Below are 26873 nucleotides of genomic sequence, written 5' to 3' on the forward strand. Positions count from 1 at the left end.
TATATGTCATGCATATGTGTATTTTAATGCATGTAAGGTGTGGTCTGATGTACTAATTATGTGATTACATGTCAAAATGATATATAAATTTGGTATAAAAATTGGTAATCACACAACAATACTCTGCAAAAAGTAGGCATCTTGCATTTGGAGATGAAAACAATTTTGTTCAATGATAGAATAGATGTGTGTGCGTTATATTTTCTGTAGTCAATTTCTTAGTCTCTACCATTTCTATATCCAAAAACTACTCTCTTTTTTTGTTTCTCTAAAAAATAAAAAATTAAATGATGAGCTTATCTGAGATTCTTCTACTCTCTCTCTCTTACCCAATTCGAAAACAACCTCTCCAGAACAGAATGATTATGTAGTTTTCTCTGTTTAGTATATTTCTATTTGGTATTTTTTTACTTTTTTATAAAGTTTTAACTCACTCTTTTGGTGTATGACAATATAATGTTTTTTTTTTATGTAGTTTAATTTTATTGGCACCAATAATAGCACTAACTGATGTATATTTTAATTTTAATTTCTTTTAAATTGTAGAGTATTGGCTGATATGCATTATTTGATATTTAATTTTTTTTTATATTTGATGTGTTTGGAATGCAGAGTACAGCGTCTTAAATATATTTTTATAACTGTATTGGATTTCATTAAAAATCACGGCGAAACTGTTGATTAGTAATCTCTTCTTCTACACAAACAATGTAATGCGATCAAGCTCCACATTGCCGATGAACTCGATTCAAATTCTCAGAATTGAAAACTACTCTGTAATCTACTTGAAAGCCATTCAAAGTATACCAAAATGGATCAAATTTCTTGATAAACCCATTAGTCCAATTTTACTAGTCAAATTCATGATATGCCCGCCACTCCCAAGATCGAAACCCTAGGATTCTCTACTTTTTCGATCTCAAACCCTCTCTCTTATTAATCTAAACCCTAACCAGAGATCTCGTGGGTTGCGCTGGATTCTGGAATCTGGATAACCTAGATCAGCAGTGGGTTCGTCGGTAAATGTGTTACTACCGAAACCCTAGTTTTTTTTTTTTTTTTTTCTCTCCTTAAACCATCAATTTCATCTTATTAGTAAGTTTTTTATTTCAAAAAAACAAAGAAGTGATTTCAAAATTTGAACAATGGGTGTAATTTGTTCAAAATAGTAAAAACAATGAGTGTTATCATTGCTATAAGCTATATTGATGGCTTTTATTATAATGAAATCTTTTCTACTCTTGTCATGGAATTAATTTTATCATGTCTAATTGTCAAATGTTCTGATTTTCAGGGATTGTCTAGAAGCTTATCATGTTGAGTGTGTGGCGAAAGATGAGTCATTTGTTGAGTCTGGAAACAGCTGGACTTGCAGTAAGTCACTCATTTATGTGTGATTTGATTTTCTTTTTTTCTATGACATTACATTATTATTATTGTTTTCTTGTTTTTTATGAAATCTCCATTTTTTAAGTAAAAGCATGGAACCAATTGCTATGTGTGTGGCATGGATGAAATCTAAAGACTCATCAGTTAACATACAATGCCATGATGTATTTCAATTACGTTTTTTGGATGATCTTAAAGTTTCCTATCTTCCATATAACTTGGTCAGGAAAAAAAAAGAAAGAAAAAGTACTGAATGTTTATGAAAACCCTGTTTGCCCTTTATCTGTGATCAATTAAATATGTTATAGAATTTTATAATAATTGAAATTGACAAGTAATACTTGTTTTGCAATGGATTTAAATAATATTTAACATGCTTAATTTATGATCCAGAGTCTGCTGATGACTCAATGCGAGTATCACCTCTATTGCGAGTTTTATTAGTCTGTGCACACATTGAGAGTTCAGAGTATCCAAAATTCTGCTCTTCGTTTTTATGTTCTTAGTTTCTTATCTTATTTTCGTTGTGTTGGATAAAAAATTGTAAGAGTATGCCAAGTGAATCCCGTTTTCTATTTCAGAGTGGCATTCTTGCTTCATTTGCTGTAAGAGTTCAAAATTCCATTGCTTTTGCTGTCTAAAAGCTGTGTGCCAGCACTGCATCGCTACTGCAGAGTTTGCACGTGTTAGAAGGAACAAAGGGTTCTGTAATACTACTTAAAATTTGCACTACTTCGGGAAGAGAATATGGATGTCGACTCTGATGGGGTATGATACTATCTAAGAAGACTTGCAAATTACATTCTTGAAATTCTGTTAATTTTCCTTTGCGTTGCAAAATGATTTCTTTCATTATTAGTAGGTTCTTTTATTTGGTTCGAGACTATCTCTTTGTTGTGAAGAAAGAAACCCCTTGACGGAAATCTCTACGACATACTATTTTTCAAAAGGTTAGCTGCTTTGCTCAACTCATGATACATTAGATGGAACATATAACTCTATTTAGCATTATGAATATATTATCAATTTTTAGTCTCTGTTACAATGATAGGAATGCAAGATTAGGAATGAAATTACATTACTAAGAATGATATGCCTGTTAATGAGATTTATAGTCTTAATTTCTTCTAGTCATTGGGCAGCATGCTTTTTTCAAATGTAGGTACAACATATGAAAATAGTTTCTTTATTTGAAGTGCTTAGGTTGCTCAACATGACAACATAAATTTTGCTTTTGTAAGCATTAAAACTTAAAAGAATAGCAATGACATAAATTGTATAATACAAAATAATAATTATTAGGGCTACTAAAGAGTCCTACTATGGCTGATAAAAAAGTCTTTCTATAAATTATGTCTTAACATAATTTTTTTGATTTAGATCCATTCATGAAATTTAGATTTATTGCTTCATATTCAGATTAGTCTTAATATAGATGATATTTTGGTATAGTAATATGTACGTGTAATAGCAGAAAGATTTTGGGCTCGTTTGGTTTGATTTTCTGAAAAAAATTTGGGAAATTTTCTCTACAAATAAGTTTTCAAAAATAACCAAACCAAACAAATTTTCCCAAAAAAATTTCCCAAAACTTGTAAACCAAACAAGTTTTCCAAACAAATCTCTCTCACACACACATCAAATCAATCACTTTTTCCAAAACTCTATCTCAAAATAATTTTCCAAAACATCTTTTAAAAAAAACCAAACCAAACATGTTTTCGTACTTTTTATCTCTAAAACACATCTCTCAAACACAAACCAAACATACCCTTTATATTTTGTATTTGGTTTCAAACTAAGATTTCAGTCTTTCTTTATCTTTTACTGAATGAGATTTTGGAGAAACCCAATTCACACCAAGTCCAGTCTGTTTATTAGCTAAATTTCTTACCTAAATATTTTTCCTTGAAATATATTGATGATTTGGTTGAATTGTTTCAAAAGATTAAGTTGTTAGGAAATGAGTCTAACAATGTATATCAAATTAGCACTCCCTTGCATGTGCAACTTTGTCTCACACATGGACTAACAATAGATTGAGAGAACATGGTGTGCAAGTAGAATTGAGTGCACAATGGAATTACTATGTTACATGGACTCTTCTATTTCTTGCAAAGTATCTGTGTCCACTGGATATGACAAGGATAAGGGAGTGTAATTTGTGTCCAACACTCGTACCTAATTTAGACCCTTTTTAAAAAGTGGATGCAACCATTACGTAATGGCGTTACATAACAGTTGTAGTGGTTACAACCACCCGTTACGGACGTTATAGCGGTGTGAAATTCACCACCGTAATGGCAACCACCATTATGTAAAGGCCATAACGGCCGTTATATTGTCGCTACAGCACCGTTACGATTGGTACGCTTCTATTTTTATATTTATTTTTTCCATTTTTGTATGTAATGCTATTTTCTCTTTTTTTTACATAGAACTTCAGTAAAAATTTATACATGGTTTTTTTTTTCCGTTGTAACCCAAAAAAAAATTTTATAAATGTTTTGAATGTCCAATCTTCAAGTTCTACAAGATTTTTATACTTTTTCACATAATTATATTTGAATATTAATTTATATCTATTTCCCTTCTGTTAAATTTATTGAACAAAATTTAGATTTCATGTTATATACTTTTACATTATTATGTTGACATTTTTTATTTTGAACTTATGTTTATGAGACTATTATTTTTAATATTAAACATACTTCATTGTTTTTCTTAATAAATTGAAAGTTATCCATAAATATAATTAGTAAATCAAAGAAAATTAAATAAATCTAACAATAGTAGCTACTTAAAACTAATATAGAAATTAGTATATATATTAGATCATGTTTTAAAACTAAACAAAAAATTCTAAAAATCATTTTAAACAATAGTATCTTGGTATGTTTTTCTAAAGTTGTGCAAAGAATTAAAAAATTCACGGTTTCGGTTATCGCCACCATATGGCTGTAACACCTCGCAACCGTGTCAACGTTGCTATTACCGTTATAGTAACCGCCATCGTTATTTAAAACCTTGAGAATAAGCTCACATTTATTAAAAAAGAAACATTTATAACTTCTAATATAGGTAAGAGATAAAAATCCCCCTTTTTTTCTAAACGTTATTCAATTTTTAAGTACATTTTTACATAATTTACAACATCTTATCTTAAAATATTATATAATATGTAATCTCTATTATCAGAATCTTACGATTCGTGATTCGATTAATAGTTTTTGCAAAATCGATACGAATCTATGGGTGAATCTCTTTTGGAAGTGAATCTATAGTGAGTCTTCGATTCATGATTCGATTCACTTTTTACTATTTATGCAATTCTTGAAACGATCATGTCCAACATATTTTTAACTATTTTTTTCTTCATCTTTTTGGTAAAAATGACATGATACAACTTCTAACGGCGTTTAGTACCAAAATAAGTAATACATATGCATGATTTGTTGTTATTTTAGAGATCATGGAGTTTTTAATATGATCTAATCAGATTCAGTCAGACCCAACATGTTTTTAACCTTCTCATTTGTTTGCTTAAAAAATCATAATATATTTTCTTTAAGATTAAAGTAACTTACACAAGAAATTATCTATTTCTATTGTATTAAATTAAATATAGTTGAATATTACATAAGTGAGATCAATTATACCTTTTAAAATATTTTAGGCTTTAAAATAAAAGATCCTAAATAATTCTATTATTTGGTCATTGTTACTTGGAAAAATATGTATGCTTATTGTCTAAATATCAATATTGTTGTTAAATTATTGTTACTTTGAAAATTGAGACTTTGTCTTTACTTATTATTTTTATTAAGAATGGTTAATAAGAAATATCTAAAAAAAGAAAAAGGTAAGATGGTGATTTTACATAGGAACCTTTGTTAACTTATTACTTATTAAACTATGTGACCATAATCCAAAACAACATTTTTATTGATTTAAGTCTAAACATGTCATATTCATAAAATATATTTAACATCCAAGGGTGTAGATATATTTTTATAAGTAACTTAGAAAAAGTGACCGAATCTTTACGATTCATGATTCGATTCGATTCGATTCAATTCGATTCGCAATTCGGTATGGGGCTATTTCGATTCATGATTCGAATCTCGATTTGACAACTATGTATGTAATAACCCCAAGGGTTTGGCATGGTGAATGAGGCCTAGGACTTGGGGTTTGCTCCCTCTAAGGTCTCAGGTTCGACTCCCTTCGTCAGCAAAACTCTTGGGGTTATAGACCATAGGGGATAAACCTGTTTCAGAAAGCTTGTTCGGATTGTACGGACTTCCGTAAGTCGGCCAAGAATACCCTACATATCAAAACAATAAATAAAAAAAAAATTATATAGTATGTAATATATATGTGTGTCCATAACAATTCTCCATACCCGTATCCTATTTTGGATACATATCCCAATATCTTAATATTTAAATTTATAAAGGTTTGACATTTGGACATGCACTCGTATTCAATTGTACCCAAGTCCATATAACGTAGGTGCACAATGACAAAAATAACGAGGGTGACAAAACTAGAACCCCAAACCTCTTGGAATTAGAGCTTTGATACTATGTTGAATTGTCTCAAAAGCATAAGGTGTTAGGAAATGAACCCACGCATATTAAGCATACAAATTTATTTTTAATCACATTTTTTTTTTTAATGTAGATCGACTATTTTTAATCACACTTTATTTATGAAAAGATATAATTATTTTAGTGGCAATTATCACTATTAGCTTACAGTGCTAAAACATTTGACAAAGCAAATATGGTTGGGTACCATTGAACCCAACCATATTTAATGTCATGTTTAGTTATTCTCACACTTGACCTAACAATATTTGCTATGGCAATAGGGCCATTCTTGTAATTGTTCAGACAAAATTCATGTAATATGTATTTAAGATTTTATAAAATTTGATTTTTACATTTAGGGTAAATTACACTGACACCTCCTGAGGTTTCTGTTTAATACAGATTCTTCTTTCACATATGAAAAATTACATTCCCCTCCCTGAAGTTTGTAATCTCATCACAAATTACCCCCTGGATTGCTGATGTCATGCCCTAAAATTTTCAAAATAACCATCTTGCCCTTTTTATGATATTTTTTGTATAAATTTTTATATATGAATATAATTTTTCATTTTTGTTTCTATCATTACATCTAGATTAGATCCATTTAATCTAGATATATTTAAAAAGTATAAAATTTGTACAAAAATTTTTTTAAAAAAATCATTGAATACAACAAAATAAGATAATGTATTGAATTTTTGTATATATATATATTTTTGTATTTATTGAATTAAAAAAAAAAAAACACACACACACACACAAAAAATATTATACTTCTTAAGTATATCTAGATTAGGTGTATCTAAAAATTTTTTTTAAAAAAAGTTAAAAATATTAAAAAAAATCAGTAAAAATAAAAAATGAAAAATGAAAAATAAAAAAATTCAATTTTTTGCATGAGTTAAACCAAAGAAGATGATTGTTATTTCTCTTGAAATGACATGAACAAAATATTTGCATTATTTTTTAAGTATAAAGGTTAAGGGGCAAATATGTCATTTTAATCTGATAGGGGGTAAGTATAATTTTTCAAATGTGAGAGAAGATCTGTATTAAACAGAAACCGCAGGGAGTGTCGGTGTAATTTACCCTTACATTTATGTACTTAAAAAGCTGGCCATAAGATCTTCTCATGGTAATGTGCATTAGCATGGTGATGCCAATTTTGGTTTTAGCTAACAATTTGTTACTAATTTTAGGGCTCGTTTGAGAATTGGTTATTTTAATTAGTTTTTGAACTTTTTACGAAAAGATGTATAAAAAAGTAGAAAAAGTGATGTGACAATTTATAGTGACTTTTTGACTTTTTGGCTAAAAATCTATTATCCCAAATAAGGCCTTATTTTTCTCATACTTATTTTTGTATTGTAAGTAGAATTGACGAAAGGTTACATTAATAATGGAAGTGTGAAAATAGCGAAGATAGAAGATAGATAACGTTATAAGAAAATAGGAGACTATGAGCACACTAGGGTTATTTCCCTTAAGTCCTTGTATTTATACTTACATATGGGAGATTACAAAACTAACCTCTTGACTAATACATAACCAACATTCCCCCTCAAAATAGGGCAAAGATATTGTGAATGCCCAACAAAGTAAAGCTGAATATAAGTTAAGAGCATGATAAAACAACATACTAGACCTTAGTTGAATGAAGCAGGGGACGGGTTGGGAGCGTTTATGTATCTTATATATAATATAAATTCATTTATAATATAAAACTTTTTTTACTTATTTATTTATTTATTTGTGTGTATGTTTTGATATATTTCTTAAAATATGGATAATATTGAGCTTTTAGTAAATATTTTTTTTATGTATTTTTTAATAAATATTAGTTTAAGCTTTTAAGAGGGTGAAACTATTTATCTTGTTTGTTATAAGTATATATATATTTTTAGGTAAATCCCAAGGGGTTGGCCTTGCAGGTGTAGCCTGGGGCTTGGGGGTGTGCTTCCTCCAAGTTTCATGTTCAATTTCCTTTAGGCGCTATCAACTCCTTAGGGTCACGCTTTGCACGGGTCTTGAGATTAGTCAAGGTGCGCGTAAGGCTTAAACATCCCGTCATCAAAAAATATATGTATGTTTCTAAGTAAATATGTAAACAACCAATCAAACAATAAATACATTATTTAAATTAAATAAAATTAGAAACTAACTTTTTAGCGAGAGAGTAACTTCATTAAATGAAAAATAGTGAGAAGAGTGAATTTTTGCCTATATACAAGATGTAGCCAATAAATACACATTTTATGTCAATTAGAAAAGAGTCATAATAGACTCTTCGAGAAAAATATAAATCTCGATAAATGAGAGGCATCTTTCTACCTATGACTAGGGTTTTGCCGTAAGAAAGGAAAGAAATGAAGACTTATTATAGGAGTAAGAGATGTCATGTGGAACCCTAGAATTTTTAGGAGATTTTGTTTCTGAATTAATTTTTTTCTCGTTCTGTTTTAATAATCTTGTTAGTCTTATATACTTGTGGAGATTGTGGAACATAAATTTCATCTTTGAATGAATAATAATTGATTTTGAGAGAGCATGATTTTCTGAGAAAATCTAGGGTGGGTTGTGCCGTTTGAGTTCTTGGTTCTACGCCATTTTGGTATCAGAGCAAACTTGTGATCCGTCACCATCAAGTCACACCTTCGCTGCCTCTTCTACAATCCTGAACCAGCCACCAGAAACCTTCACCACCTCGCCATTGCGCTGCTGACTACTGCCTTTGCAAACTCCTTTGTGGACAGCATTGTTTCCTTGCATCTCTTCTCATCGTGACCTCCACTGCGTTATTTATCAATGTCGCAGCGAAACCCAGTCAGTTCATTGGTTGCTGCCACCGCCTTGTCTTCTAACAGTTGACTCTGAATATCATCGTCACCATCATAGTTATTCCTTCAATAGTGAAGGAGAAAACCAGTGTAAAGAAGTGCAAGGATTATACAGTGTATAACCTGAATCCCTAAGGACCAACCCATTCCTTATAACCCTAAACCCGACCCATATTTATAAACCTCGACCCATTAACTCAGCCCAATCTAATGAAAAATAAAAATAAAATAAAAAAACCTACCAGCTCAACTCCTCACAGCAACCCAAAAGCCCAAATACACCTACCCAATCATATCTTGAAGAAGCCAATAACCTGACGCCTCTTACGCCTTCATTCCTTTCCTTTCCTTTTCTTTCTTTCTTGGTCCCCATCAGAAAGATTGAAGAATAGAGGAGGTGGTTCAGATCTGAAGACCCAACAATGCAGCGAATTCAAGCAATCTTCAAAATCTGAGACCACTAATCCAATCACAACCAGGTTTTCTTCTATGAATCTTTCTCTTTCAGTCTTTCTTCTCTATTTTATTGTTTCCCCCTTCTTTTTATACCAAATAATCTCTTGTTGTCACTGTTTTATCAGTCATTTTAGTCAAAAAGAAAAAAGTTTATAATCCTTGGTTTGACTGGTCTCTTCTCAATTTGAATCATGTTTCTTTCTTTGAATCGCAGAATTGCATTTCTAGGGTAGAAACTTCACCCTTAGTAGCAGGGATCAAGCAATCAGGGGCTTTTTTTTTAGAAATGTCTTTCAAAGAAACGTGTAAGAAATGTGTTTTTGTGGGGAGAGAATCGCATTTCTATCTATAAGATGGGATCGGTGGGTATAGATCTGAAGCATATTTGGGCATGGATCTGAAACAAAACATGGATCTGATTTTTTTAAGAAATCAGATTTGGGTAGAACAAGACATACCTATCGAATAAGACGATGTGAAACGAGAGGGACGGATCGAGAGAGAAGAGTCGAAGCAACCATTGTCTTCAATGAGAGTGAAGATGAGAGAGCATCATCGCTTTATTTGCTTCTTTTTTTATCTTGTTATTTTATTTTATTTTTATTTTGACCTAGTCTTGTGTCATGGGCTTCATTTAAAAGTTCATTGGGCTTCATCATTGGCCCTATAATTGGTTATACCTTACAAATCCAAAGATTATTGGAAACCAATTGTATAGAAATCAAAGTCCACTAAAAAAAAGAACACATTATATAAATAGAATAATGAACTTTGATATATTTGAATAAAGCCAACCCCAAGGGGTTGGCCTAGTGACAAGGCCTTGGGTCTTGGGGGTGTGCTCCCTCCAAGATTCAGGGATCGAAACCTCTTGGGTGTTAACAATTCCTTGGGGCCATCGGATAGGGAAAAAAACCTTGAATTAACCGTAGTGCACTTGCGGGAAACTCCTTGCCGAGGGACTGTGTACCCCTGGAGATTAGTCGGGCTTTGATCCGGACACCCTAGTGCCAATCTAAAAAATATATTTGAATAAAGCCACAAAAAAATGAAAAAAATAAATTATGTTTAAATTATTTTATGTTATATATTTATGTATATAAAATACATAAGTGCTCCGCGAGGCCTTCCCAACTTAACAAACTTCTATGTGCCCATGCTTCTGTGCTCTTGCTCCCACTCCTGCTTCATGCAACTATGCTTCACCCTTTTTGAGAATTCCTGCTACTAAGTACTACCCACTCCTTTAGGCAAAATATTTCTAAGTTGATCCTCAATTTTGATAAACATAGTATAAATAATACCATCATTTAACTTTTCTTTGATGAAATGTCTGTCAACTTTCTCATGTTTAGTTCTATCATAGTGAACTAGATTATGAACTATATATATTTTTTTGAATCAGCAACAACAAAATTATGAACTATATCAATAGTAGCTTTACAGTCATTCATAGGGCCTTTCTGATCAAAATCTTATTCTTTCAAAAATTGACTTCTACCACAACAATTCACATATCTCATGAGCCATAGCTCTAAATTCTGCCTGCACACTTGACGTGGCAACCATAGATAGCCTCTTCTTGCGCCATGCCACAAGATTACCGCTTTCAAAGGTGCAGAACCCTGAAATAGATATCTTGTCTGTAATAAATCCAGCCTAATGCACTTTAGTACAGCCTTCTATTTGTAAGTCATTATGTTTGGAAAATAATATTCTCCTACCAGGTGTGACTTCAAATACTGCAAAATCCCTTTACACGACATTTATATGAATCTCACAAGGTGAGTGCATAAACTGACAAATCTAACTACAATTACGAAGGACACATATCACTTCCACTATCACTAAGTTGATGACTCTATTCATTGGGAGTGTTAGGAAGTTCACATCCCAACATCTTAGTCTCCTTAAGAAGATCTAGAACAACTTATGTTGAGAGATGAAAATACCATATCTAGATTGAGCAACCTCAACACCCAAGAAGTACTTCAAACTCCTTAGCCAAGTCCTTCATTTCTCCATCTCCTCTACATCATTCCCAGTCAATACAATATCATCAATATTCAACGTTTGGCACACAAAGTGTGATCAACTTGACATCACTGTCTCTATTTTATGAATTTTAGTTGAGAAAAATAGTGAATTTGGCTCCTCCACATACGTTGGACTTCATGGTTCAACTGCATTAATATTGTCTATGTTGCTCTTGTATTCTTTATTCTACCATCTTTTCTTGGAGATTTTTCAAGTGATATTGGAAAAAGAAGAATTTTGATGTAGGATTTTGGTAACGAATACTATTTTTGTATCACTTCTTTTTTATTCTGTTAATTCCTTCTTCTTTTTTCTTGTCTTTGTGAGGTGTATTGTAAACCGAACTTGAGCTTTGTTTCTCAATCTCTTCACTGACTCTATGTTTATTGCATTGCAGGAGAGGGAAGATTAGAATGTCAGAAGGGAAGGGAGTTGTGATGAAAAGGGTGGTAAAATCCAAAGGGAAGGGAGCTGTGATGAAAAGGGAGGTAAAGTCCAAAGGGAAGGGAGTTGTGATGAAAAGGGCGGTAAAATCCAATGGGAAGGGAGTTGTGATGAAAAAGAGATTTTATTGGTTGGGGATCAAAATCAATAATGGAGTTTCTTGCGTCACTTGGTGAAAGACACAAGTACAAAAATGTCACAATATGATGTGTCTTCTATCATTAAAGAATACATCAATGAACACAAGCTTTTTTGCCTCGACAATAGGAGGAAGATTTTATGCGATGAAAGACTGAAGTCTGTTTTGGGGCAGAAAACAGTGTACAGAAATCAAATGTGTGACCTCCTCCAACCCCATTTTATTGAGAACCTTGAGTCGTCAGATGAGGATGAACTAGGACTCAGTTCAGAAGCTGAGGATAAGAATGTCATGGTGGCCTGTAAAAAACAGAGAGAGTTAATTACAAATAGGAAATCCCTGGAAAAGGAGGTAGTGATCAATGCTCCACAGAGCTGTTTTGCTTCCATTGTTTCTGAAAACATCAAGCTTGTCTACCTGAAGAGGAGCCTAGTGCAGGAGCTACTGAAGCAACCTGAAACCTTTGAAAACAAATTAATAGGAAGCTTTGTCAGAGTTAAATTAGACCGTAATGACTCCTTTCAGAGAAATTCCCATCAGCTTGTGCAAGTTACAGGTTTGTCTTGATGAGTTAACAAACTGCATGACCATAAAGTAATATTTTTTTAAAAGGACAGTGTTATTTCCCTCTTAACAATATGGTCATCTCCTTCATGGCAGTTGTGACTGTTTAGTATTCAGTGCTTTCTAACTAGTTGTGCTATTTTGTTATTGCAATGTATTAGTTCATATTTGACTTGCATAAATTTATCACAATAGCAGGCCATTCAGTGCTCTAACTAGTTGTGCTATGATATCAATAATAGAACTCTCTGAAAGATAGACTTATCAATCCATCAAAAACCCAAGCAATACGTTTTAAAAAAGTAAAGAACATGTCACAACTTGCACAACAGAAAGAAGCAAAAGTAACTCAATTTATGCTTTTTGTTTCAGTACTTTAGATGCTGGAAGAGGACTGTATACCATTTTACTTAGTTTTTATATCCAAACAACTTTGAGGAATGACTTCTAGATGAACCTATGTGTAGAATTTATTTGATGGAGTCTTCAAGTGGCAAGTGAAAAGAAGTTGGTTAAAGTTTTGAAGTTACAAGTGAAAAGAAGTGAAGTGAAATCTGAACAAGTACTGATTTTGCAGGAAGCTAAATATAAAGGAATGAAATTGATATCAGGAACCATACTAGTAGAATCTACGACCCAATCCAGTTACTCCATTCATGTTAATTTATGTATTTTGAGAGAATACAGTGTGTTCAGAATCTGATGGGTGTAGAGTCCATGTAATCTTTTGGAATGATCTCGTAGATTGCACTAAAACATGTCAAAGTTAAATGTTTGATATTGTGTTTTGAATTGTCAGATTTCCCTTAATTCGTTTATTTGATGACTTTATCCTAGAGTTCTCAGAAACCTAACCAATTCTTCATCGATATGTGAATGATTCCAATGCCCAGGAAACCTATTGTTTTCTACACACATTTTCTTTATCATTAAACTTTTGATTGTTTTCGTACTGTTACCATTTTGTATGCACCCAGGCATCAAGAAGATATCTAAGGGGGATAACAATACACAGATTCTCCTCCAGGTTTCAAATATGTCAAAGACATTTGCATCAGCATGCTTTCAGATGTTTTCTTCTCTGAGGTAACAATATTGTGTGGAAGTATTTTCAGTGGCTTTTCTTTTTCATTCTTTATTTCCTATTTGTTTTCTACTTCTTGTTCCCTTTCTTCTCCTCTTTTCTTTTCTTCTTCTTCACTGTGACACAGTATTTCAGTGATGGATCGCATTCTAGAAGCACGTTTTATCCCTTTCTTCTTTCTATCCATCCATTACCTTAATTAAAGTTTTATTGTTGAATTCAAATGGAGCATACTCCTGTAATACGGTTCTGATTTCAGTCAGTATATGACTAACATGAATAATGGACAACCATGGTTCCCAATTCCTAGCGCTAATAATCATGGAGGATACTGATGTAATGATGGAGATGAGATTTGAAGAGATCGATATTTTGTTATTTTAGAATTAGTAGTTAATTAGAAATATTTTGGTTAGTATAGAATATGCAAGAATTGATACGTATTTTGTATTAATTTAGTTTTCTTATTTTATGTATTTCTTATTCTATAGGAATTAATATTTTCCTTTTTAATATTCTTGACTAGCAATAAATAATTTAGTATAAATGTCTTTGTAAGCCTTAGGGAAAATAAACTTTTGTCAATTAATAATACAATTTGGAAGAGAGAGTATCTTTTTTATTTTGTTCTTGGTTTTCTCTGTATAAGTGTTCATTCCACACGCTTCCCTGCATCAATGATAATGCATGCTATTTATAGTTTGTGACATTTTGAACGTAGTATTTTTGTATTGTATGGATTGGAATGACAAGTTTTGTTTTGGTTTAGGCACCCCTCTTAGCTTTGACTAATGGAATGAAAATGCAAACTTCCATCAAACTGAAGCATGGCAATAATCTTCTAATTTCCATTGTCTTTATTGAAAGTTCTTTTTGGGTTCCACAGATACATTGTGGACTATTTTTCTTGAACTCAAAATGCATATATGGCAATAACCCTCCAATATGCACATACACTCGTTACAATCATTTGGACATTCCTGCCACATTATTCTGCTTAGAGTAGCCAAAACTGTGAGGTTTATCTGTGATCAAATTGACCTTACAAATTTAACTCGCAATAAATCAAATGTGGACTCCATATATGAGGTATAGTGACCAGATTCTCCTTGTTAATGCAGATTATATTTGGTTTTGAGTTTTCATACACAGTTTTTGAATTTTTATCCTGTTTTTAAATATTTGTGAATAAATCTTTAAAAAAATCAATAAATATGAAGAAATATGAAAATGTATTGAATTTTTATTTATTTATTTATTTATTTTATTTTTTAGTATTTAGTGAATTATGAGGTATAGTGACTTGTGCATCTATTTCTAGAAATTTTTCCTACTGCCACAGTTTGTTCTTGAAATTTTCACTCCTTACTATAATGTTTATACTTGTCCCCAATAAATTCTTATTATTTCCTGTACTACTCATCCCAAAGTTCTACTTTAGTTTAGATGGGAAAACATTAATCGGAAGTTAAATTTTTTGAATAGTTCAACATACCATTAGTAGTTTATCATTTCTATCATTACAGTAGTTGCTTTTTTCTTTTACAGGAAGAATGTGAAGGTTTGAGTCAAAAAGTGAAAGATGGGTTACTGAAAAAGCCTAAATAGTAAGTTCTTCCTACTTTTTTTATTCTTTTTTCTTTTATTCATTGGAAAAGTAAAACTTCTTTAATTATATTGATAAAGGGATCAGTGTCATAAATACTTTTATTATAAGTGAATCCGATTAGAAGAGGAATTAATGGAGAGGAGCAAAAAAAAATCTTCCTTTTTCTTTTAATTTTTTTTACCATCAGAAAAACTAATTTAAAAACAAAATGTAGTTTGCATTTGAATTTTCTGAGGATCCAGTCAAATGAAGCGGCGGAACTATTGGGTCTTTATAATCTGCTTTCTCTGTCCCCGAATGCTTCCCATCCTTCTTGGATACTTGTAATTTCTTTCAACTTGACTGAACTGGAAAAGTAAGGCTGTTTTTGCAGAATTTGAACCATCACCTACTTTTTTTATTAGGTCTTAATGATAAAAATGCAGGGCAAGTGTTCCTGGCAATTACACCCATTTGATATAGAAAATATGCAACAAACTGTGGCAAGACTGATTGATTATTATTTTTGTCTAGCCCTAAATCTGAACTTATTTTCATGCAACTTGCAAATAAGCCATTCCTCTACAGTTCAGATTTTCTTAATCTAGAGTTCCTCTACCCATCAGTTTACAGTTTTGCCTGTACCAAATGATGACTGATTTGCTGCACTCCTGCCCCTTGTTGTGTAGGCATTCGCTATATCATTGTACTTCATTGGGTTATCTTTTCAGCCTTACCCTGCCTTTTGTGGGTTGGCTTCATAAATTGCTTATATGACTATTGAATATTGTTGCTATTGAAAAATATTCTCAATATTAAGTCATTTGAAGAGGACTTCTTGTCCTCTCTTTGTACCTTTTCTTATCTGTAATAGGCTTTTGGCTAAAGTTTTGGCAAATAGGCTTCGTGGGGTCCTACAGACGTTGTGTCTGAATCTCAAAATGCTTTTGTGGGTGGTTGCCAGATTCTGGATGTAGTGTTGGTGTTCAATGAGTGTGTGGATTCCCAGATTCGACAGGACCTCCCAGGTTTGCTTTGTAAATTGACATTGAAAAGGTTTACGATAATGTCCGGTGGGAGTTTCTGTTGTATGTTCTGGGTCGCATGGGTTTTGGAGAGACTTGGTGCCAGTGGATCCTGTTTTGTATTTCTACTATCAGGATGTCTGTTTTGGTTAATGGCTCGCCGGCAAGTTTTTTTCCGACACATCGAGGTCTCCGTCAAGGGGATCCTTTATCGCCTTTACTGCTCATTTTAGTGATGGGGGCTTTGAGTAGACTGTTAGATAGGGCCATTCATGAAGGTTTGCTAGATGGTTTTTTGGTAGGATCGCTTACGGGGGCGCCTATTTGTGTTTCCCATTTGCTGTATGCTGATGATGCTTTGATCTTTTGTGGGGCAAGGGCGGAGCAAGTAGGGTATTTGCGATGTGTCTTGTTATGCTTTGAGGTCGTTTCAGGTCTTCGGGTTAACTTTAGGAAATCAGAGTTGATCCCGGTGGGTCAGATAGAGAGTCTTCTAGTGTTGGCGGCGGCGTTGGGCTGCCAGGTGTTGGCTCTTCCAACAACTTATTTGGGCCTTCCTTTGGGGTCAACGTTTAAGGTGTCAGGGGTGTGGGAAGGAGTTGTGGCACGGATTCAACGCCGGTTGGTCAGATAGAAGAGGCAATATCTTTCGAAAGGTGGTCGGTTGACTTTGATCGGGAGTGTGTTGAGTAGCATGCCAACGTATTTCATGTCTTTGCTTGTTATTCCGGTATCGGTGGCGTGACGGATGGAGTAGCTTCAAAGGGATTTTTTGTGGGGTGCTTGGGGGGTTGACTTTAGATATCATTTGGTGGATTGGGGCCAGGTATGTCAATCAAAAGAGGCTGGGGTGTGGGGGTTCGGAGGTTGATGACTTTTAATAGAGCTTTGTTGGGGAAATGGCTATGGCACTTTGCTTGGGAGCCGGAGTAGCTATGGAGACGGGTGGTGGCTGGTAAGTATGTCCTGGAGAGAGGGGGTTGGGGGTCAGGGAATGTGATTAGTTCTCATGGTTGTGGTTTATGGAAAAGAATTGGTTGGGGAGGGTGGAGTTTTGGGAGAGGGTGGGGTTTTGGGTGGGTGACGGGATGAGGGTGCACTTCTGGAAGGATAGATGGTGTGATGAGGCTTTGTTGGCAGATCGTTTTCCATTGATTTTTGCCCTGGCGGGGGTCAAGAAGCTATGGTGGCATCTTATTTGGGGGGTGGGGATGTGGTGGTATGGGATATTCAGTTGCGCCGACCGGTTCAGGATTGGAAGGTTGATCAATTGCTACGGTTATGGGGTTATTTGTATGGGTTGGGCGTGACTGGGCAAGGGTTGGATGTTTTGGGGTGGAATGTGGTGGGAGCCAAGGGGAGTTTTTCTGTTTTGTCCTACTACAAAAGTTTGGTGGGGGTGGTGAGGAGAGATTTTCCTTGGCAGAGCATTTGGGTGCCAAGGGTTCCTTCCAAGGTGGCCTTCTTCATGGGGACGGCGGCCTTAGGCCGGAATCTTATGATTGATAACTTGGTGTGGCGAGGTCATAATTTAGTAAATCGCTGCTGTATGTGTTGTGTGGATGGGGAGTTCGTGGATCATTTGTTTTGCATTGTTCTGTGGCGAGTCGTTTATAGGGTCTTATTTGCTCTCTTTTTGGAATTGCTTGGGTTCAGCCATGGCGGGTGATGGATATGCTGTGGAGTTGGTGTGGCGTTCGAGTTGGCCGTCGGCGGCGGCGGCGGCGGCGGCGAGTGTGGTCTGTGGTGCCGCTTTGTTTGATGTGGCCGGTTTGGATGGAACGTAATAGGCGAACTTTTCAAGATGTTCATCATAGCGTTTCATGGCTTGAGAGTCGTCTCCTTATAGTTTTGTATAGTTGGTTGGAACAGAAGTTTGATCCGGATTTGTTTGTTTTTCTAGATTTTTTAGAGGATATTCTTAATTAGGAGGTAGTGTGTGTTAGAATTTCCCATCTTTACCTTCACCTACTCCACTACACACTCCACTTCACCTACCTCTACTCCACTACACACTCCACTTCACCTAACCCACTATCACCTCCACTACACCTACTACCACATTACCTTCACCTACTCCACTACACACTCCACTTCACCTACCTCTACTCCACTACACACTCCACTTCACCTAACCCACTATCACCTCCACTACACCTACTACCACATTTTCTTCTATATATAGATTGTATAGGAATTGTAATTAATGTATCTTGTAATCAAAATATCAATCAATAATATATCTTTTTTAACATGGTATCAGAGCAAGGTTAAGACCTTAGTATTTTTCGCTTCACCGGCGGGCGGCAACCTTTCAAGATGTTCATCATAGCGTTTCATGGCTTGAGAGTCGTCTCCTTATAGTTTTGTATAGTTGGTTGGAACAGAAGTTTGATCCGGATTTGTTTGTTTTTCTAGATTTTTTAGAGGATATTCTTAATTAGGAGGTAGTGTGTGTTAGAATTTCCCATCTTTACCTTCACCTACTCCACTACACACTCCACTTCACCTACCTCTACTCCACTACACACTCCACTTCACCTAACCCACTATCACCTCCACTACACCTACTACCACATTACCTTCACCTACTCCACTACACACTCCACTTCACCTACCTCTACTCCACTACACACTCCACTTCACCTAACCCACTATCACCTCCACTACACCTACTACCACATTTTCTTCTATATATAGATTGTATAGGAATTGTAATTAATGTATCTTGTAATCAAAATATCAATCAATAATATATCTTTTTTAACATGGTATCAGAGCAAGGTTAAGACCTTAGTATTTTTCGCTTCACCGGCGGGCGGCAACCTCGCCTTGGCCGCCCGCCGGACCGCCCGCCGGACCTCAACCAATTTGAGACCTCCATCAACTCGCCACCCCAATATCACAGCCATTGATTTCATCAACATCTCTAATACAACCGTTGACTACTATACCCGCCCATCCATTATTTTGAGCCTGTACCACAGGATTGCCACCCAAAATTGCACACCGCAAACTTGCACCACCATCGACAACAAGAACTCTGCCGTAAAGGAAGATCAGATGTGAGGCCAAGTTGCTTCCTTGTCTTCCCCACAAACAAGTCCCTGGATTTGATCATACCAGGAATGTATCCAATCATTGTTATAAAGAGGATTTGTGCCACTGCATCATTTCTACCAAGTGAAACAAATGCTAATGGCCAGACAGCTCTGTAAGTAGCCATTCCACTCTCTTCTCCTCCTGTCATCAACAACTTCAAGTTCTTGGCAGCCACCATTGCATGCCTTTGTGCCAAATACCCTTGCTTGATTTCAGGAATATCGGTAATATCTCCAATGTCCGATCAGTGAATTCAATCGACACAGAATCGAGATCTTCAATTGCCCAACCTCCTTTCAACGTTGGCATCTGCCAAGGCCTTAAGAAGTCGTGCCCTTGACTTGGCAGCCTGATCCACCTTCCTCTTGTACACATCCAAACACTCCAGCTCTAACTGAAGAAACATCTTGTCCCGTTCTTCGTCACTTTCACCAACCTCATCCCAAATTCGCTGCAATTGCTGTAGTAGAGAACCACAAGTAGTATCTCCAAGAAGAGGATTTTGAGCATCCACTGCCGCCATTCACGCTATTGCTAGAACCGAGTTCGCAATTGGGGCTAGGGTTCTGGAAGTCAGTGGATTCAGATCTACGCGGTTTCGTCTGGGTGAGGACTGGAATAGAAGGAAGGGGTAGTGGTGAAGTGATGATGACAAATGTAAATGACCCTCAACCAATCTCTCTCTCACCCACGGCACTCACAACCCACGGGATTGACAGACACACACATGCACTTTCTGATGCAAATTTTTTTGTTATTTTTTTAATCACCCCACTTCCTCTCTCTCTGGTTCCTTTTTCTCTCCCCCAGACCACTTTAATCATCTCCCTCATTTGCCTTACTTTATTCCCCCATTCATACATTTTTTTATTATTCTTCTTTTTCTTTTTCTTATTATTCTTTGCACCCAAAACCACACAAAAAAAAAAAAAAAAAAAAACTCGTTTTATTCCTTCCACTGGCTTCCCACACTTCATGTTCTTTATTTTTATTATTATTATTTTCCAAACACACACACACCAAAAAAAAAAAAAAAAATAATAATAATAATAAATAAAAACAAAAAAAATAAAAACAAAAAATAACACAAATACAGATTTGCACAACAACTTTGTTTTATTTATATTAAGGATCCACCCTGATCACAGTTCTCCACAAAAAAAAAAAAAAAAAAAAAAAAAAAACAAAACAAAAAAAAAAAGAAGCAGAAGAAGCAGGAAGATCTGCACACAAACTTCTTTTATTCATGTCGGGGCTCCTCCCGTTCACCCTTTTTACATCTAAAAAAAAAAAAAAAAAAAAAAAAAACAACCACACCCACAGTGGGATTTTTCTTCTCTACTCAGCCGCAGGTCTCTTCTTTTTGCCTCCGTCCTGGCCGGCCCTTGACGGTGTTGCCTCCGTGCTTCCTAGTCCACCGAGCACGTTCACTCCCTGCTCCTCCACTGCAGCATATGGTGGCCCTCCAAATCGGAACATCACGGTGGCCTTCCGCTTCAGCTCCTTGTTTTCTGCCTTTAGCACACTGATCTCTGCTCGCGCATCCTTATACATGCGTTGGAGCAGAGCCAGCTGGGAATTTAAATGCTGCACCTCATTTGTCCTACTCTGCAGCCGGTTCGACAAATTTGTGACCGCCGTCATGGTTTCCACGCATGACTTCAGAGTATACTGATTAGCCTCAATATCAGTTTGCATCGCCATTTTTTGCTCCACCGACCGCATCGGAAAGTTCAATGGAGCAAAACCAGAGGTGTTTGGTTGCGGTTCACTGGCCACCGCACCAGTTATTTCTCTTGTGGGCTCGTTCAGTTCTGGAAAGAGCGTGAGCAGGTTCTGGGTAGCTGGACGGGAAGAAGAGGCCATGTTTTTGGGTTGCTAAGTGTTTCAGAGAAGGGTTGGTTTCCGGGTGTTTCAAGATTTGCAGAGACAAGCTCTCCGAGCGTATAGAGGATTTCGCAGTTTTTTTTGCTTCTGCCTCGGCCTCAGGCTCTGTCATGGTTAAATAGCCGAGGCAGCCACGCGCATCGCGCGCCTCTTGCCGCCCGACAAACTGGCACGCCTTTTCATGGCACATCTTTTGATAAAGTGGACACGCCTTTTGATGGCACGCCTTTTTGATGAATTGGGCACGCCTTTTGATGGCACGCCTTTTGACAAAATTGGGCACACCTTTTGAGGGTGCGACTTTTTAAGGGTCCGACAAGACTCTGTAAACTGTCCCGACATTTGATTCCGGTTAGCTTTTCCAAGGGTCCGACAAGACTCTGTAAACTGTCCCGACATTGATTCCGGTTAGCTCCTTTATGGGTCCGACAAGACTCTGTAAACTGTCCCGACATTGATTCCGGTTAGCTCCTTTATGGGTCCGACAAGACTCTGCAAACTGTCCCGACATAGATTCCGGTTAGTTTCTACAAGGGTCCAGCAAGACTCCGTAAACTGTCACAACATTGTCTTCTACAACGGTCCGACATGACCCCATAAACTGTCTTCTACATCGGTCTGACACCACCATACAGTGTCCTCTACAACGTTATGACACCCCATACAGTGTCTTCACCAACGGTCTGACACGACCATACAGTGTCTCCTATCCTTTTTTATTTTTATGTATTTTCTTGTTTTGTTACTCTCTCCAAACTCAAGTTGGTTAGTTTCTCTCCTCCTTGAGTTTGCGGGGGGCTGTTAGAATTTCCCATCTTTACCTTCACCTACTCCACTACACACTCCACTTCACCTACCTCTACTCCACTACACACTCCACTTCACCTAACCCACTATCACCTCCACTACACCTACTACCACATTACCTTCACCTACTCCACTACACACTCCACTTCACCTACCTCTACTCCACTACACACTCCACTTCACCTAACCCACTATCACCTCCACTACACCTACTACCACATTTTCTTCTATATATAGATTGTATAGGAATTGTAATTAATGTATCTTGTAATCAAAATATCAATCAATAATATATCTTTTTTAACAGTGTGCTTTCTCTTCCATTCGTTGTTTGAGCGGCTTGGTATTCTTTGCATCATTTTGATGCTTTCTTAATAAATGTTATCTTATTTATCCAAAAAAAAAAAAAAAGCTTCTTTTGTTGCTGATCAATATATATATATATATATATATTCTCAATATATAAGGATCCTGTAGCAGACAACTGGCCTTAAGAAGAAAGCAATCTGCACTTGTGTTTGTGTATTGATCATCTCATGTTACGGCATTTTTATTCTTTCACCAAGTATTTTAAGTTGGTTATTATATTATATCTTAACTAAATGGAATCACTATGTTACAATGTTAAAAACAAATTTTGAACTTATTTTGTGTCACAATCCAGGATTATGTAGACAAACTTTGCTGCTGCTCCTTACATTTCTCTCTGTTTATTTAGCTAATCAATGTTAAATATTCTGATTGAAAGTTTATTTAAACTGTCTGATTGAAACAATTATCTGACTGGTGGACATTGAACTGAAGGCCATAAGTCTGCACAAAGATATAACAAAGCATGTATGAACTTCTGCTCCACTGTTATTTGTAAACGTACATTATTCATTTATTTTGTGCTTTTCCATAGAACAATCTGTGAGTTGTACAGTCTAGAATTTAACTTCCATCAATCTTGAGAGCAAATAATATGAGTGAGCAAAAAGGAACAAAAATAAAATGGAAAAAAGGCCAAATATGTCTGGTCACGAAAGCTTCTGGGTTTCTTCTGTGTTTATTAGTCTGCTTCTTAGGACTTCTTGAGTTGAAGTTCAGCATGTGCTCACTGTATATCCTACCAAAGCATTGCATTTTAGCGCATCCTTTGTGTTTGTCTATGACTCTATGTGTGGATCTGTTTGTTTAGTCACCAATTGTCACAAAAGCTCAAGTTGTGAAGAAATGGGCCAACAGTGTTTATCAAGCTATCCAATAGCCTCCCTCACGTGCAATCCCATCTTGCACGTGGAGATGCAAACATCAATACATATCATACATAGAAAGAAGAAACAATACAAACAGAGAGGCTTGAACCCAAGGCCTCTCCCAACCTGAGCTCAGATACCCTGTCAAGTCACAAATTTTTTCAAAAGCTTAAGCTGTTACGAAATGGACCCAACCATGTATATCAAGCTATCCAACATTGTTTGTTAGTGTGTATGTATGTAAGAGTGAAACTCTGGGCTTTTGTTGGTTATGAAATGAATTATTGAAAAACACAAACATTTCCTATAACATTATATGTATTACAAATTATGTGTTGTGTCTTTTGTTTAGAAACTTACTGCAGTGTGTCATCATAAATTGGTGGTCCTGTGCTTTCTCTTGGCCAATGTGTCCTACCATTCCTTCTATTGAATAATTAGTTGCACTCAAGTTCTACCCTTAGGATGCCGATTATCTCAATAAATGGTAATCATCCCATTTTGTTATGCATGTCAAGTAGATCCCTTTCTTTTTATCTCATTTCCTTGTGCCTGTTTGTTTTACCGAAAATTTATGGATTGATCTGAATAAGGTTACAGTAAGGAGGCATGGGTCTTGGGATTAGTCTGGTTTACCTGTATACCCAATTGTTGAAGAAAAAAAAAAGGGGTTATGGTTTTCATTTAAGAACATCCAAATGTCACCTTGTTCATTGTAATCTTTCTGCTTATTTGTCATCTGTTGCTTGCTTTTTATTTTTCTGCTTACCTTTCTTTACATTGAAAATTGTCAGTGGATTGCTAGAGAGCTGAATTTACTGAGAAACCTCATTGATCGAGCAAATGAGAAAGGATGGAGACGGGAATATCCTTTTTTATAAGTGTTTTGTGAGTGAAGATTCAGTATACTAGCATTTGCCAAGAGGCTATGATAGCTTGTACAGCAACAACCACACACGTCACTAAATTAAGGGGATTACTGCTGAACAATCTCAACTATTCTTTTGTTAATACCCACAACCTAAGATTTCATTTGATTTATGATTTTAGTATGCAGGAGCAGAAGCTAAAACTCTTTGATTTGTTGACTAACAATCATAGGCACAGACTCGTGACATGACACAAAATTTCAAAAAATGCAAGACACGACATGTTGGGGACATATGTAAAACATATAATTTTATATATTTAATATGTCTCCTTTTTTAATCTTATGTACTTATTCTATATCAAATATTTATTCTCATCAAATTCATAACCTTGGATATGCCATTTCAGTTAAAATAAATAAATTAAATTAAATCAAACCATAATATTTTATAAAAAATGAGACACGAGGTGTCCCTAGTGTGTCCAATGCGTGTCCAAAAGGGGATGCATGGTGTCCCAACGTGCCCCCAGCGTGTCCAAAGTGTGTCTGCGACACTGGTATGTGACCTTCAAAAAGGTGTCCATGCTTCGTCGTTTGTGGACTTATACATCCAGTTTGAATTGACACCTTGTATTGATTTATGGTTTCAGACTTAAACTGCTAAAAGATATGTATTAATTTTTACTCCCCAAATTCAATGGGATAGAGAAATCGTAAATCAAAAAAATGGGGGTCATCCACATGAGAATGTAAATAAATGCTCATATACTCACAAATAAATTGTTTAGCATCTGTGAGGTGACAATATTTGCAGTATAATGTTAATGTGCCCCTTAACCTACATGGTTTTCTACGTTCTTTGAATACATGGAGAAAAGACAGCTGCCTCAGAAGCCATCAGAACAGTCGCGGTTGCTACAAGTGGTTCCCAAGGTGATTGCGGATGTATCAGAACTTGAAACTATGGCCAATGATGCCATTAAAGAAAATAAACAGGGAGATGAAAGCTTGCCAAAATCAATCCTCCTAGGGAGTTCGGCAATTTCAGGAGATAGCTCGAAAGGCAGTGGATTTTCTTCAGGTATAGTTGATTAAATTTCTACTATTATGCATGTATTTCCATTAATAATTTTGGATGTTCTAAAAACGTTGTGTTGAATAATACAGTACAAGAAGAAACAGTTTTCTAAATCTGACTATTAACTATCGGATATAATTTTGGCTTCAAGCCATTTCAAGTTCCATTTTTTCAGAAATGTACTTAGAATTTTTCTTTTGCAAAACTTTGATTGCTTCAACATTGTTTCTTGAAATTATGATTCTATGTGTAAAGGGATGATAAACATAAAATTTAAAACTCTGCAATGAAATTGAAAGTTCTATTCGTTCCTTACACCCACTTCTTTTCATAGGTTACCCTAGGTGAGACAGTTTATAAAGGTATGCAAATATCTCCTCATCTTCCCATGGAAGTGGAGAATTTCTTGTAACAGTCTATCATGAACTCATTAGATTCATTCCTAAGTTTAAATGGAATAGTTCCATTTTTTAATGTAATTATTTAAATGCATTCTTATATATATACATATATATATTTAGAGGAAATGTAATCATTATTTTGATGGCAATGATGCATGCTTTTTTGAGAGGAGATTTTGTGAAGAGCATGAATGCTGCTTTCATTGCTCTTGTGCTCAAGTAACGGGTGCCGTAGTTATCGTGGATTATAGGCTATAAACCTATCAATTTGATTAGAACTCCTTATCTTTCTGTAATTTCTGCTTACTATTCATTCTTATTTATATTATTTTGATCAGGTTGATAGAAAGCGTAAAACAGCTTATTATTTGTTCTCTGTGTTTTATGCTTAGTTGCAAAGAAGAAACGTTTCTTAGCATCTATCATTGAAGAGCTGGATAGGTCAGAACCAACATTACGAGAAACCAAGAGGCCCCGGCAGTTCAGTTGACTGGGTTGAGTAGCAGTGATGATAATGATGGTTCAAGGGTTGCAATTCGAAAGCAAAAACTCAAACGCGTGGATACACCTGTGTGACGTTATCAGTGGCTAAATGAAGAAAGAAATGGGCCCCATTAGCCGTCAATGTTGAAACGCTGGAGCGAGATTAGTCCTTTTGCTTTGAAGTTGAAGGTGTGGAAAGTTGGTCAAAGTTAAGACAATGCAATCTCATTGAACAATGCTCTTCTCGGGTTTTCCCCAGAAAATTATTACTTGAAGTTTGTGGTTTGTCTACCAGAAATTTCCCAGACATAGAGAAGCAAATAAGTAGACTTACTGTTTTTAAACTTGTTTTGTTAAGTGAATGTTCTGTTTTTTATTTGTTTTGGCAGCATTAATAGCTTGAACTCGAGAATAATTGCAGGAAACTGAAGATTTCAGAAGTGGATGGTTTGTTTTGAAAAACTTATTTATTTTATAATTGCTTTTGATTTTATTGTTACTGTTGACCACAGTTTGATTTTCTTCCATGAAGAGGAGACACAGATCAGATTAAATTCCTGATTAGATTTTTGAGAATTCTTTTTGTTTTTCTTTTGGTGATGCAAAGTACAGTGGTTGAGGTAGAGGATGAAGATCGAACCCGGGACATGCCTGTACCACTAGGGCAATGCCTTCAACTTCTTGAGAATTCTTTTACAACATGTAATTCCATTGTTTGTTGTGCAATTTGTTGAGAAGTTGAGCTTAGTTTATCTTTTGCTAGTTGCTTATAATTGCTTTTCTTATGTTTGGGGTAAGAAGGAAGCATTTCAATTTTAGTTTACCTGGCTCAAAGTTGCACCTTA

General features: G+C 35.4%; 1 protein-coding gene and 1 long non-coding RNA gene across 23 annotated transcripts; both read left to right on the forward strand.

Moving 5' to 3' along the window:
- The first annotated feature begins 641 nt into the window (after window positions 1–641).
- On the forward strand, window positions 642–26521 carry LOC114281594 (uncharacterized protein At5g08430). Of its 22 annotated transcripts, none has more exons than XR_014360985.1 (11): window positions 642–1019; window positions 1295–1374; window positions 1971–2157; window positions 2252–2339; window positions 11715–12456; window positions 12932–13550; window positions 15097–15155; window positions 22762–22794; window positions 23990–25147; window positions 25479–25506; window positions 25938–26521. XR_014360985.1 is itself a non-coding variant. In XM_082914592.1 (11 exons), the coding sequence occupies exons 6-9, from the start codon at window positions 11955–11957 to the stop codon at window positions 24006–24008; spliced, it is 651 nt and encodes a 216-aa protein (XP_082770718.1). In that variant the 5' UTR covers window positions 642–1019; window positions 1295–1374; window positions 1971–2157; window positions 2249–2339; window positions 8557–9303; window positions 11715–11954; the 3' UTR covers window positions 24009–24060; window positions 24921–25147; window positions 25938–26521. The 22 variants fall into 22 exon arrangements, 21 of the variants coding, with proteins under 21 accessions (XP_082770718.1, XP_082770716.1, XP_082770729.1 ...); XM_082914592.1 differs by lacking the exons at window positions 22762–22794; window positions 25479–25506 and adding an exon at window positions 8557–9303 and having other exon boundaries at window positions 2249–2339; window positions 13480–13550; window positions 23990–24060; window positions 24921–25147; XM_082914590.1 differs by lacking the exons at window positions 22762–22794; window positions 25479–25506 and adding an exon at window positions 8557–9303 and having other exon boundaries at window positions 13480–13550; window positions 23990–24060; window positions 24921–25147.
- Window positions 18616–20467, forward strand: LOC145820069 (uncharacterized). The gene is made up of 2 exons (XR_014360989.1): window positions 18616–19375; window positions 19480–20467. It is a non-coding gene; the product is annotated as an uncharacterized LOC145820069 (long non-coding RNA).
- Window positions 26522–26873: the final 352 nt, after the last annotated feature.

This window comes from Camellia sinensis, chromosome 2 (assembly GCF_055761805.1).
Source record: "Camellia sinensis isolate YWXY chromosome 2, ASM5576180v1, whole genome shotgun sequence".
In the NCBI taxonomy this organism is placed as follows: domain Eukaryota; kingdom Viridiplantae; phylum Streptophyta; class Magnoliopsida; order Ericales; family Theaceae; genus Camellia; species Camellia sinensis.

Bases quoted from the DNA above. Each gene is read 5' to 3' on its own strand.
- LOC114281594 (XM_082914592.1), top strand. From the start codon at position 11,955: ATGTCACAATATGATGTGTCTTCTATCATTAAAGAATACATCAATGAA. The intron at 12,457-13,479 runs GTTTGTCTTGAT...AACAATACACAG, and splicing joins TCAGCTTGTGCAAGTTACAG to ATTCTCCTCCAGGTTTCAAA. The intron at 13,551-15,096 runs GTAACAATATTG...TTTCTTTTACAG, and splicing joins CAGATGTTTTCTTCTCTGAG to GAAGAATGTGAAGGTTTGAG.